The sequence below is a fragment of the Spermophilus citellus genome, assembly GCF_964194105.1.
Source record: "Spermophilus citellus genome assembly, chromosome: 4".
In the NCBI taxonomy this organism is placed as follows: Eukaryota; Metazoa; Chordata; class Mammalia; order Rodentia; family Sciuridae; genus Spermophilus; species Spermophilus citellus.
The window spans coordinates 61776392-61789954 of record NC_138185.1 but is presented as its reverse complement, the minus strand read 5'-3'; the positions used below and the strand labels follow the sequence as shown (position 1 = coordinate 61789954).

At 35.7% G+C, this 13563-nt stretch overlaps 1 protein-coding gene across 1 annotated transcript in view; it reads left to right on the top strand.

Annotated features, from left to right (window-relative positions):
- Positions 1–1719: 1719 nt before the first annotated feature.
- The window catches only part of CHD2 (chromodomain helicase DNA binding protein 2), a 137620-nt gene continuing 125776 nt past the window's right edge, over positions 1720–13563 (top strand). The window contains exons 1-2 of the mRNA XM_081290849.1: positions 1720–2216; positions 2561–2692. Of these exons, the coding sequence (XP_081146975.1) occupies positions 2631–2692 (62 nt within the window). The 5' untranslated portion in view covers positions 1720–2216; positions 2561–2630. The remainder of the gene's footprint in view (positions 2217–2560; positions 2693–13563) is intronic.

Below are 13563 nucleotides of genomic sequence, written 5' to 3'. Positions count from 1 at the left end.
TACAAAAAGATGTAAATAGTTTGTGGTAATGTGTATAATACAGTTTATGTACATTTCAAACAGGATTGGTATCTTGTGTCTTATTGTTACAATTCGTTATTTAAAATGAATCACCATGCTATATTATTACCTGTGTTTGAATTTCAAGTACCAGGTTCTCATTTGTTGCTGATAACTAATAATAGTTTTAGTTACTATAATATTATTAAGTTGATATGCTTTATTTTGATAGAACAAATGAATCATTGATCATATTTTCTCATAGCAGAATGAAGAATAGTTCAGGTTAATTTTTTTTGTTAGAAATAATCATAAAGGGTTTGTGATTAATGTCAAATATAATAGTGGACAAATCTATGGTCAATATTCATGTAGTATTTGTTCTGATTGATTGATATGAGGGGCTGTTTGATCTTTGTGTATGTTCCAAAGTGCAGTTGTGGATTTTGATTTTGATACTGAAGTTTTTGTAGAATTGAAGGAGTTTTAATTGTGGATTTTATGTTTACCTAGGTTCAACATTGTTGTTTTTGTTGGTTGTAAATCTAAAATGGATTTCTGTAGTGAGAGAAGGACATGGTTCTGACAAAAATATAATTTTGAGTAAGGAAAGTTGAGTAGATTTTTTTTTTTTTTTAAGGAGACATGAATGTGTTGTCTGCATGGATGCTTGATGAGATCATTGACTAATAGTTTTTGACAACAGTAATAATTTTGTTTCTTTAGATCTTATGGTTTTGATCTTTAGGAGACTGCTTTGTGACATTACCTTGATAACTTGCCATCAGATCTGATCTATTGTTAATAACCTATCATTGTTGAAATGGGTATACACTTAAAATTTGTATATTATTGAAGTAATAAGGAAATGGTTGGGAGATGTGTATGTTCTGTTGATGTTTGGAAATGGAGTTTCTTGGGTTTCTGATTTAAAGGTGACCGTGGTTGGTCCTTATTCTTGAATTTGAAGTACTTTGTTTTGCCTAAATTAGTGTGGGAAGAAGATATAATACTGAGAATGTTTTGTTGGGTGAAGATCCAGGGTTATATAATGGGTTAATGATTTTTTGTGTACCAAGAAATACTGAGATTTTTGGGAAGATTGTTAACTTTTGCTCTACTGCAAGTGAACACTAGGGAGGCGCTCTTGAGTTGTAGAAATTACCCCTTTCTTCCAGTTGGGATTGAAAATTCCCCCTTAAACTTTGTCTTTAAATGATTTTAAAGCATCATGAAGAATGCAAGGCTTGAATTTAATTTATAAAATTGAGGTTTTACTTTTATTTAGAAAACATTTTACCCATGGGGGGTTAATATTTTAAAAAGTACTTAAGCTAAGCTTTAGATTCTCCAAGAATTATCCCTGTTTCAAAATGGCTTGATAAAACACCACTTCCTGTCCAGGGAGGAAGTTATTTTAGCTCAAGGATTGAAATATTTAGCAGATCTTTAGACAAAAGGAACAAATTACATTTCTCTCTGGCTTAAAAAGGGTGCTTGAGCCAGAGGGGGTTAAGAAGCCCTTCCCCCTCCCCCTGTTGGGGTGGTCTGGAGGGGCAGGGAGGTGTGGGGGTGGGGGTCTTCAGGCTCCCTGGGATGGAGGATCTTTTTTTTTTTTTTTTTTTTTTTTTGGTGGAGATGAAGGGGTGGGTCTATGGTACATCACCTGAGTTGTGGGGTAAATGTAGAGAGTGTCAATCAAAGGCAGAGCTCTCAGAGCTGGGAAGGAGGCTCTAGATGGCGGCTGTGCCTTAGAGAGAGCGCGCTCTGCTCCCTGCCTTTGCCTCACTTTACGCAACTTTCCCTAACTTTCGGGCAGCCTCAGGGGGCCCCCGCAGCCCCCTGCCTCTCCTAGTGACTTACTGGGGTCGATTTGAACCTTTTTTAGGGAGAAAAGCAGCTTTTAGGAGCTTTCTTTTCGTGCCTTGTTGGAAAGAAGCAGCCGTACTGAGAGCCCAGGTCGTTGTTTTTTCCAGCTTAGAAGCCATGGCGCACCTCCATTTTTGTGCGCTCTCCTAATGAGGTTTTTTTTTCTTCCGGACCTGTTTTAGTATTAATTATTGCTTTATTTTTTGAACAGTTGACATATTTGAGGATTATTTTATTTATTTTTCGTTTTTAAAGGAGGATTTTGCCTTTATTTTTAATTATTTTGGATCTGATATTTTTCTACTACTAGATAGGACTCTTGCTTTGGACATTACTACATGGATCAGGTAAGTTCACTATCATTAGTGATAATTTCAAAGATTTATGTGTTAAAGTTTGCTTTATTTTCTGTAAATAAGAGAAATTCCTGGATGACGCAATAAGATACAGAGATTGTTATTTGTATCCAGTGTGTTACTTTGAGAAACTTTCCTTATTGATAGTGATGCTTTCAGTGTTTGGTTTATCCTGTTTCTTTTTTTTTTTAAGGAAAAAATGGAAATATTTCTGTATTTTGGTGCTTAATGTTGTTGCATTATAACAATATCATTAACATCGTCAGGACTTTGTTCCTGATAATAAAAACCATCCATAGGAGCCGGGACCTTACCTTTCTTTCAACTTTTGACAGTAAATACCTGGGCACAGGACTTCAAAGCAAACAGATTCCCCCTCCCCCTTAATATTTAAGAATTAAAAAGATGATGAGAAATAAGGACAAAAGCCAAGAGGAGGACAGTTCGCTACACAGCAATGCATCGAGGTATGAGCTATCAACTTTCTTCCTTTTTGTCTTTTTTTGGGGGGGGAACCTCAGCTTACAATTGTTTACCTTGACAGACATGTAATGCTGTCTGTGTTATAAGTATTTTTCTGATTTGGATTAGTTTTTTAAAGCGTGACCTTGAGATTGCTAATATGCCACACCCTAATTTTTTGGTCGCATTTTGTGAAAGTTGAGTTGTGACTTAAGGCCTCTTAGAGCAGTCAAAAGGTAAGGTACCTTTATTCAAAGGGGCCTTTCCTGTAAACTACAGTTTTTCTGTTAGTAAATTTCAGTTTTTAGGTTTTTGTGCTGCAGAAAAATGACCTTGTCGGTTTAGCCATTGCTGCATTGCACCATTTTACATACAAGGCAAATTTTTTCTTTGAAGAATCTCGGATATCCAAACTTGTAACTGAGGGCCATAGAGGAGCCTTGTAGTAGTAAATTATAGTAAATAGACATTTGAGAAAGTTATATGAATGAAAAAATGTACATTTAAAAATGAAATTGCAAAAAGGACACTTTGACTGATGCCTCTCAGTTTATATTTTTATTTGACTCTACATTTCTTTTGATACACTTGACAATTTAGGAATTTTTGATGATTTATCAAAACCTTTACTGGGTAGCAGTTCCTGAATTTATGAAATCAAACCTGTAATCACAGAAATCCTGGAATGCTGTTAATATACTTCTGCTTTGTGTTTGTACTGTGATTTTATTTATAATTGTATATTTTACATTTAAAATAACTTAAAGGTTTACATTTATATACTTACGAAGATTGTGCTTTCTATTTGGTAGATGTAGTATTTTTTCCTCATATCTTAGTTGTTGCTGCTTTAAATTTATTGATTTATTTCGACAGAATCGCCTGGAATGCTTTATCTTCTGAAGCTTATAAATGTACTGTTTGTTCAAATCATAATTTGTTTCACATTCCTTGGAGTAGCTTATTAGTGATTTAAGTAATAAACTCTTTAAGATGTTTTTGTTAAATGATCTCTGTATCTTAATTTCTAAAAGTACATGAATGCATTTTGGGATGTGTTTTTAAGAATTGTCATGTTACAAATTTTAAATCATGCAGTTAACAAGAATGTGATGGGTTATGTTTTTTTTTTCTTCACAATTTTGATTTTATTTTTCTGTAACTATTTTTCTAATTATTAGGCTAGTAAATTTGGAAGTTTTGAATATGGTTTATTCCAAATGTTGACTTTTGCTTTAGACTAAAATATCTTGAATCTTTCTTTTAAAAATATATTTGCAAACTACTTTTGCATATTGAGATAATTTTTGGATGTCTTTCAAATTGAATTGTCCATGTAATTACTAGGTTATATGTAGGACAAAATCTACTAAATCGTACACTGATTTTTCTGGAAAGTTATGACAATTTGAAGAAATAGTTTCCCCAGATATATTTGACAGATTATTAAAGATTCAGTTCTAAAATGTTGCTCCCTTGAGTGTATGATTTGCATAGTCTCACATGGGTTTTGGCTTTCTTATGTAAGGTTTGTGGTTAACTTCATTGATCAATGCTTTCTAATGTAGAAAACTGAGCAATGCTGCCATTCTTTTAATATTTTTACTCTCATCTAGAAAACTACTTGGAAGTTGTTATGAATTTGACTACTTGGAGTTAACAGCTGAATAAGAAGCCATGTATTTAAAGCCTTTTGCCAAGTATTCTGTAAATCATACACCTGATGAATGTCCAAAAATATTAGAGACTCCTTGACAAGAAGATGGAGTTACTTTTAAATTACTGTTACTCTAAATTGCATACATTATTAATACATGTACATAATTATGACATCACTTCCTTTTAAAATTGTAAAGCTTAAAGGATGTTAGTGTTGCTTCAGTGTAGTACATTGTTACTTCTAGTGAGCTGATATTGAATTGTTCCTCTAGTACTTGGATCCTGTGTCATTAATCTGTAAGGGCCCATGTTTTTATGGCACAAAGCATGGTATTAGGGAATATTGTGAGAATCACCTTTGTAGCCCTAGTCACAAGACAGTAAAGGAGTTTGCAGGTCAAGTAAACTTTGGTTTGAACTAATTTAGGAACTCGAAGGAATGTGTGAGTTTAAGTAAACCTGGTATTTTCTGTATTTGTAACTCCTGTATACTTAATAGTGATTATGTAAGCCTGTATTATTTGGACGTTAATGCTCAATTCTAATGTTATACGTTGTATTTTACTATTTGAAGATTAAAAAGTTTTCTTTCACAAATGTGATTTTAAAAACATTTGATATTTGTAAAAATTTCTAAATATTTAAAAGTGTTGGCAATGGACATAAAAAGTGTGCTGTACACTTGTCTTGGGATAACTTCAGCAATATCAAAGAATAGAAAACTGGGGAGAAGAAAATGGATGGAACTGTGTGCACACAGTTCTGTATTCTAAGATGCTACGTTTGCAGTTTTAACTTAAAAACAGTTTATTAAATTTATGGCTAAATCGTCTGCCTTTGATTCAGGTTTGTTTTGATAACCCAAGGTGCGAGTAAAATCTTATGCTTTCATAAGCCTTTTCGCCCTTAGTCTAAAAGGTTGGGGATGATTAGAAATGGCATAATGCAGTGCTTGTGGATTGGAACAGGCAGTTTAAGTGGCAGCCATTTTATGACGCTGATAATACTTTAAAAATTGGGATTTTTTTTGAGAGGGCTGAAAATAAACGAAACCTGAACTACACAAACATTTTTTTCCCCCCATTCTCTTCGTCTTTGGTGCTCCGATGCTGAAATAATAGACAGCTCGATAGTTAACGCAGCCAACAGCTCTGAGCCCCTGGCATCTTGGTGCAGGTCCAGCTCAGTCACAAAATGGCTGTTCCTTTGTGCCGCAGCGCTGACAGACATACTGCATTGCACTGTGTACTCGCCAAACAGCAGGAAGTTGCCGTGCCGAGTTCAAAGGCCGGCCGGCGCTGGCGCCCGGTCCTGATTGGCTATGCGCGCGCTTAGTAACAGCGGGGTCAACGGCGGCGCCTTCAGGCAGGCCCCGCCCCGTGACGACAGCAGGCTCGCCGCAGGGAGGAGAGAACGCCGTGACGTCTATCCGCATGCGCGTGTTGGGCGCTTCCCTTCTCGCTTTAGTCAGCCCTCTGCCTCTGGGAGGGGGGGGGGGAAAGAACCCGGTGGGACTTTCCGGTGGGCAGCTGGTTTCCTGACTGATTTGGCTCATGGCCGCCCTGTCTGCCCTTATCTATACTGGTGCACACCCCACCGTGTGTGTTTCCTTGCTGGTTCCTGGGCATAGTTGTTCTCTCTTGGAAGCGGCTTTTACTTTGGGAGAGAAAAGGCACTAATCGGAAATCTTCAAATAGAAAACCTTTCAGTGTTTTAAAAAGTTTTTGCTTTCCCTTTTCATACCCCAGTGGATTTTTCTTTATCCCTGTTTATTTCCTTGTTCAGTGAAGAGATTAGTGAGTTTAAATTTGTTACCATTGACCCAAACCGGAACTTCTTATTTTAATTGAATCGTTAATGAGTGCTAAAGCTGCTGTTTAGTACATGGCTCACAAACCAAGGGACGATTGTTTGAACTTGACCCCTTGCATTTTTAGTTGGTACCATACATTTTCTCAATTGGCATTTGATGGAGAAAGACTCAGGTCAGTATGTATTGTGATTTATATATATAAGATTTACAAATGGTTAAGTAGAAAATAGTTTTGAGAGTTATTGGTTTTCTAGTAAGAATTAAATAGTGGAAGAATACAGCATTAGGTATCCATTACTATGCCAACTAATATCAGCAACAACTCCTGAGTGTTACCAGCACTTGCTAAAAGATAGTAGCTCTCAAAAATTGGTCAAACCCTTGTTAAAATCTTGGGAAATGCCTTCTCAGAACCTCCAGTTAATATATACCTTCCTGGTAAATAATTAAAACAGCTCATGGCTACCTCGTTTGAGCCTCTTGAAAGGAATTGTGGTTTTTACAAAAATCATAGTTTTTTTTTTTTTTTTTTTTAAATTTTACGTTCACAACTGAATCATAAACAATGTAAGCACAAAGGAAAGGCCATATTAGTGGATTTTTTTCCTGTTCACTGACATGCCTTTTCCTTTTCCTACCTTATTTCACTGTATTTTATCTGTAATAAATGAATAAGCTGTTTTGGAGTAGTCCCTAGTTCTGAGTTGTTTTAGTTGAGTTAAAAAAAAAAAAAAGTAAAAGATGTGGACTTCTTGGAGGTAGGTAAGAGATGCTTTCTTTAGCCTATCTCAAGTTTCTGAAAAAGTTTGTGAGGGGAGAACACCACTATAGTAGTGGATTTTGTAGATTATCACAGTCTGGATTTTTGGGAAGAATTTTTTGAAAGATTTATTGGGAACTAGTTGAAAAATGGGATTTTCAGTTACAGAAGTTTACCAGAGATGTTTTAAGTGGTTTAAAAATGATATGTATATTTCATATAAAATATTTAACACTCATAGTGACTTAAATACTTAAAACTTCGATGACTATTGTTTTCCAACATTTAAAAATATTTCTGCCACCACAAGAACAAAGATAATAATCCCAACTCCCATTCTGTGTATTGAAATTGAGTTCTAGTTGTATTAAACTTAACAGGGGCCTGGGGTTGTGGCTCAGTGATAGAACACTTGCCTTGCACACATGAGGCACTGAGTTCAATCCTTAGCACCACATAAAATAAATAAGTAAAAAAAGGTAGTGTGTCCATGTTCAACTGAAAACAACAACAACATTATTTAGTATTTGCTAAACACTTTCAAATTTCTAAGTTTAGGGTAGGATTAAGTAGTAAACATTGCAGTTATTATTTAGAAGAATAATATTCTTTATGAGATGTTTTAGCTGAAATAGATTTCAGGACCACATGAATTAAAGTGTACATCACAGATTTACTTATTCTATGAGTGAATTATTTTGATTCCATGTATAGCCAATTAGTGTTTGTTTTTGGAAAGTTCTTTCTTAGGTCTGTTCTCTTTCTTTTTTTAATATTTATTTTTTAGTTGTACACCATACCTTTATTTCTCTTTATTTGGTGCTGAGGATCGAACCCAAGGCCTCGCAGGCGCTAGGTGAGTCGCTCTACCGCTGAGACCCAGCCCCAGCCCCCATTGATCTCTTTTTTACCTTTTAAGGAGAATGATGTAAAGTGCCAAGGAAAGAATGTTGTGATTAATCTTTTTGTATGTGTATACTTCTTGTTTAAAACTTGGTGCTTTGTAATTTTTATTTACTTAGCTCTTTGGTTAATATCTTTTGTGAAGATCAAGTCAGGATAGGGAGTAGGCAAACAATATTTGATAAAATTGTTTTTTATTTTTAATTTTTTTTTCGTTGAAGATGGATACAATACCTTTATTTTATTTGTTTACTTTTATGTGGTGCTGGGGATTGAACCCAGTGCCTCACATATGTTAGGCAAGTGGTGTATCACTGAGCCATAACCCCGGCTCCTCGAGTTTTAATTGTAAAAGTTGTAGCAAGTTATTGCTTTAGGAGTGAATATGGGAGTTCAGTTGAATTTTATCTGAAACAGATTTTATAATTAGTTTATTCTTGTACCCTTCCCCCTCATATAGCATTCCTGACAGTTGTGACTTTCATAACTTTTTGATACCACTTGGGATTTCCACACATTTGTTCGATAAACTTTGGTACAGTAAACTTAATTCCTAATGTGAAAACTGAGCAACTACTCTTCATGACTTTCGGTAAATCCCCTTCCCCCATTTATTAAGATTTTGTTAGTCCTTCCTCCCAATTCCTTGAAGAGGGTTTTGCTTTAACAAGAAACAGGTGTTTTTAAAAAGTTATCTTCTAATCCTGGCATGGTGGCATACACCTGTAATCCCAGTGATTTGGGAGGCTGAGACAGGAGGACTGGAAATTTAAGACTAACCTTAGTCACTTAGCAAGACCCTTAGCAATGTAGATCTTGTCTCAAAAGAAAAAGTCATCTAAGAGTTATTTATTTTATTTATTTTTGTGGTGCCGGGGATTGAATCTAGGTCCTTGTGCATGCCAGGCAAGCATTCTACCAGTTGAGCTATATCCCCAGCCCTAAGAGTTATTTTGTATATAAATGAAAATAAATTTGTTACTATTCTATGAGTGAATTAATTTGAATAACTTATTCCCTCTCAGATTTCATCTTGACTGGTCAGTTTCCACTAGATTGGCAATTATTGTTTGTAATTTTAGGTTTATTAGTATAAAGCCAGATTAACACAAGTTGGCCCAATTATCAAATGTCCAGGGTTCGTTTATTTATTTACTTTTAAAAACTTTTTTTTTGTTGTCGATCTTTTATTTTTTTAAATTAATTAGTTAATTATTTATATGTATGTGGTGCTGAGGATCAAACCCAGGGCCTCTCACATGCCAGGCAAGCGTTCTACCACTGAGCCCAACACCGGCCCTCTTTTTTTTCAATCAGTAATTTTAGCATAGTACTAGAAACATTGTTTATGTGTAGTTATTATGACCTCCCCCACTAATTAATCTAAACTTTATTTGATTAGGTGACTGGGGACAGTGGTGTTTCTTCAAAACCCCTGTATTTGGATACATTTAAACCCAGACTAAAGTGGAGTACAAGGCCTTTCCTTATCAAGTAAATTATGTAAAACCTGAGTGTATGAAAGTCATTCATGCTACATTTTCTGACACAGTTTCAATTTATCATTTTATTGTTAACATGTTGGATTGTAGGTCAACTTAGTGTTTCAGACATCTTCCTGGACTGTATTTCATACCGAAAGGTGTTCTCCCTCCTTCCTTAGTGGTGACTGAACCTCTGTGCATGCTAGGCAAGCACTCTATCATTTATTTGTATTCCTGTCCTTTACTTTTTATTTTGAAATAGATTCTCCTTAAGTTGACTGAGCATTCCCAGAACTTGCCATCCACCTGCCTCAGCTTTCCAGATATCTGGGATTATAGGTGTGCACCATGAAAAATACTACAATTTGCTTTACTGGGATCCTTATAGTAGGGCAAAATATGATTACTCTGATTTTAAGGGTGAGAATGCTTCAGAAGAGGCCTAAGGTAACATTCTAAGGATAGCCCACATTTTATATGTTATATTCTGATTTCTCTCCATGGTAAGAGCTGTGATAGATTTTACTGTGGTACTAGAATTTTATATTCCCAGTTTAGGTCACTTAAGTGTTCATTTTTGGACTTGGCAATTTTCTCATTTTTAAAACATAGGTAGACATCATTGGGCAATTGGGATTAAAATATTATAATGACTGGAAGTATTTAGCAAAGAGCCTGTCGCATTGAAAGTACTCAACAAGCATTAAGCTGTTAGTAATATTTTCAGTTGTTTTGTTTACTCTCTTGTCCTCTTTCTACATTTCTTCAGTGCCTCTTTAGAGCCAGTTTGTTTCTGAGGGATGTTGTGGTTGTCCTGGCTTATCTAGAGTCATTTTAGTCCAGTTGGAAGTGATTTTTGTAACAATTTTAGGAGGCAAGTCCCCTTTTAGTTAAAGCCTTACAATGTGTTTTATAGTTAATTCTGGACTCTTTGGCGGTCAGCCTGAGAAGTTAGTTACCCTCCAACCCCAAGCTGGTAATTACTGCCCATGTTTACCCTCTGCCTCATTTCCCTTCTCAGGCTATTGCAGTACAAGAGTGAACAGTACTGTGGAGTGCTATTTGGATATAAATTTAATAGCAATAGTATATATAGCTACTGTCACGTAAATGGATGTAGCTTGCTTGTAGTAATCAAGTCTTCCTCATGGCACTATGTATTTGATTTAGCATAATTGCTTAATATACCATTTATTTTTCTGAAATTATAGTGTTAATATTTGTGTTTTTGGTTTGTGCTACTTCTCAGTTTCCTTTTTGGTTTATGGATTAGTTGAAATCTTTTTTTGTTTTTATTTCAGATTTTGGAGAACATTTAAAAATACCAATGTCCAGCCTAGCCCTCAAGATTTAATTTTTAAAGTTCTCCATATGGTTCAAATTTCCTTGTGTTTCCATGTGTTTGTAGTGTCTCCATGTGTTCTGAAACTTTTTATAGTCTTAGTAGTTTATTTTGTATAATTGTTTGGGTTTTTCATATGGGCCATGATGTCATCTTTGAACAAAGATATTTTGGCTTGTTCTGAAACTTTTCATGGAACACTTTTTGTTCTTCTTTTCTTTTCTTTTTAAAAAATAACCATTGGTCTTTCTGTTGTCTGTCCCATCTTCTTTATTCCCCTTTCCATCTCAATTTTAATAGTTTGAATTTGAAACTTTGGAAATAAGGTGGCTTTATTAAGGTGGGGGAGTTTATAGCCTTGATGAAAAGAGGAAGAGTTTCTGAATTAAATGTCTACCAGTTCCAGTTCTAGGAGTACTTTTTTTTTTGGAACTGGGGATTGAATTCAGGATCACCCGACCACTGAGCCAAATCCCTAGTCCTATTTTGTATTTTATTTAGAGACAGGGTCTCAGTTGCTTTGCACCTCACTTTTTTGCTGAGGCTGGCTTTGAACTTGAGATCCTCCTGCCTCAGCCTCCTAAGCTGCTGGGATTACAGACCTGCACCCTTGTGCCCAGCTAGGCATACTTTTATCATATGTATACTGGTGGAATGTTTTCACTAAAGGTTTCTAATTTCTGAATTCCTTGTGTCTTGTTAAGCTCCAGGGATTCTCTTCCTTAGGGTCATTCTCTACTTAACACCCTTCAGATACCTTGAAAAGTTTAGATTCTAGAATCAGTGCAGTTACATTCCATTCTGAACCCCACATTTCTTCTAGTTTATAGAGGAATGTATCCTAAAACCAAAGATTGCAGCAGTGGACATGGTCTGTTCTGTGGGAGAGTTGTTTAGAAGCTGGTGTTTATCACCTACTGGTGGATTGTAAATTTTAACCATTTTAAGACAGAAGATGATAATAAACGTTAGAATACCTCATTTGGATGTATTATTTGTAAGCCTAGTAGTGCCTGATAGTTTGTAATCTTTCATTTTGGATTTTAAAATCATGAGGGAAAAATTTATGCTCTAAACATTTTATAGGAATATACCAAACTAGTTTTATGTTTACTAAGTGTTTACTGTGTCAGGCATTGTTTTAAGGGTGTGTGTATATTATTCTTTAATGTTTTATTTCATGTTGGGGTAAGTATAACAGAAATGTTTGTGGTTCCTTCCAAGGTTGGTTAACAATGCCCTAAATTAACTATCCACAGAGTTTTCCTTGAAGACCTGTGTGTAGTCTTAGGTCCCAGTGAGCTCTTTTGTACCCATGTTGTTCTGTTCTTCAGTTGAGTTATGCTTATCAGTAATTAGAAAATACTTCTAAATTAGCTTGTGCTCATTGTATTTTAACTGTCAAGTCACTAGGTACAATGATTGTGATAGATCTTTTAAATGAAAATAAGTTGAATGCTTTGGGAAGATTCAATATTTTCCAGCATTTTAGTGTCTGGTATAAGCCTCCAACTTATCTAAGTCCTTTATGTATGTTAATTTGTATAATACTAACAACTTTATGCATAAGTAGGTATAATTTATCATCCTTATTTTATAAATGAGAAAATAGAAGCACAAGGAGGGAGTAAATGGAAGAATGCAGTTCACATACTGGCAGTTTGGCCTAAGGCTTGTTTATGCATCCTGTGAACAGTTTGTTGGATAAGAAGAAACTATATAGTATATTGGGGAAAAGAGTAAAATGTCTTGAATCCTTTTGTACTCAATATAATTTTATACAAAGAAACAGCAACAACAAAAGCAAAAGCACGATGCATTGTGAATGTAATTGATGCCAGAATTAAAATACTGTTCAAAAGGCCATGATTTTACATCACAATGTTTAAGTAAAAATGTGTCCCTGATGTGATTCCCATGGGGACACTTTAATAACCGAGGAAAGGTAGGTGGATAGTGAAGTACTAGAGACTTCAAAACTTTTCCCTCAACCATTTTGACTCCATTGCCACACATACACTTTGGACTTGACCTTAGTTTATGAATATTTGTGCTTTGCCTCTAATTTTTGTTCAAGCTATGTGGGAATTGTGCCACATAGCTTTTTCATGAGAACCACTTGGATTTTAAAAAATAGGTGGGTGGCCAGGTGTGGTGGCGTACACCTGTTATCCCAGCAGCAGAAGGATCGAAAGTTCAAAGCCAGCCTCAGCAAAAGCGAGGCGCTAAGCAACTCAGACCCTGTCTTTAAAACACAAAAAGGGTTGGGGATGTGGCTCAGTGGTTAAGCATCCCTGAGTTCAATTCTCAGTATCTCTCCCCCTCCCCCAACAAATAAACAGCTGGGTGTGACAGCTCACTCCAGTAACTCCAACAACTTGGGAAACTTGAGGCAACATGATCACAAATTTGAAGCTGGCCTCAGCAAATTTTAGATAGGTTCTCACTATCTCAGAAAATTATAAGGGCTTGGGGATGTACCTTAGTGGTAAAGTGCTTATGGATTCAATCCCCAGTACCAAATGAAAAATAAAAATGCAAGTCTTGTACCTGATTGCATTTTTACAGGTTTTATAGTGGTTAGAGGAAATGTTATAAGCACCGTGTGGGTCTGTTTCATAGCCTGAACTGGGAACGTTTGCTTCCTAGATAATGCCTTCTTTTTTTTTTTAAATGTCTGAGACAGTATGATGGCATTTTTTTTTGTTAGAGTGAGAGAGAGAATTTTTTAATATTTATTTTTTAGTTTTTGGCGGACACAACATCTATGTTTGTATGTGGTGCTGAGGATCGAACCCGGGCCGCACACCTGCCAGGTGAGCGTGCTACCGCTCGAGCCACATCCTCAGCCCCGTAGATAATGCCTTCTAAGGAAGGAGTTTTTCAGTGTGGTGGATGTTGAAAATCTTAAATGG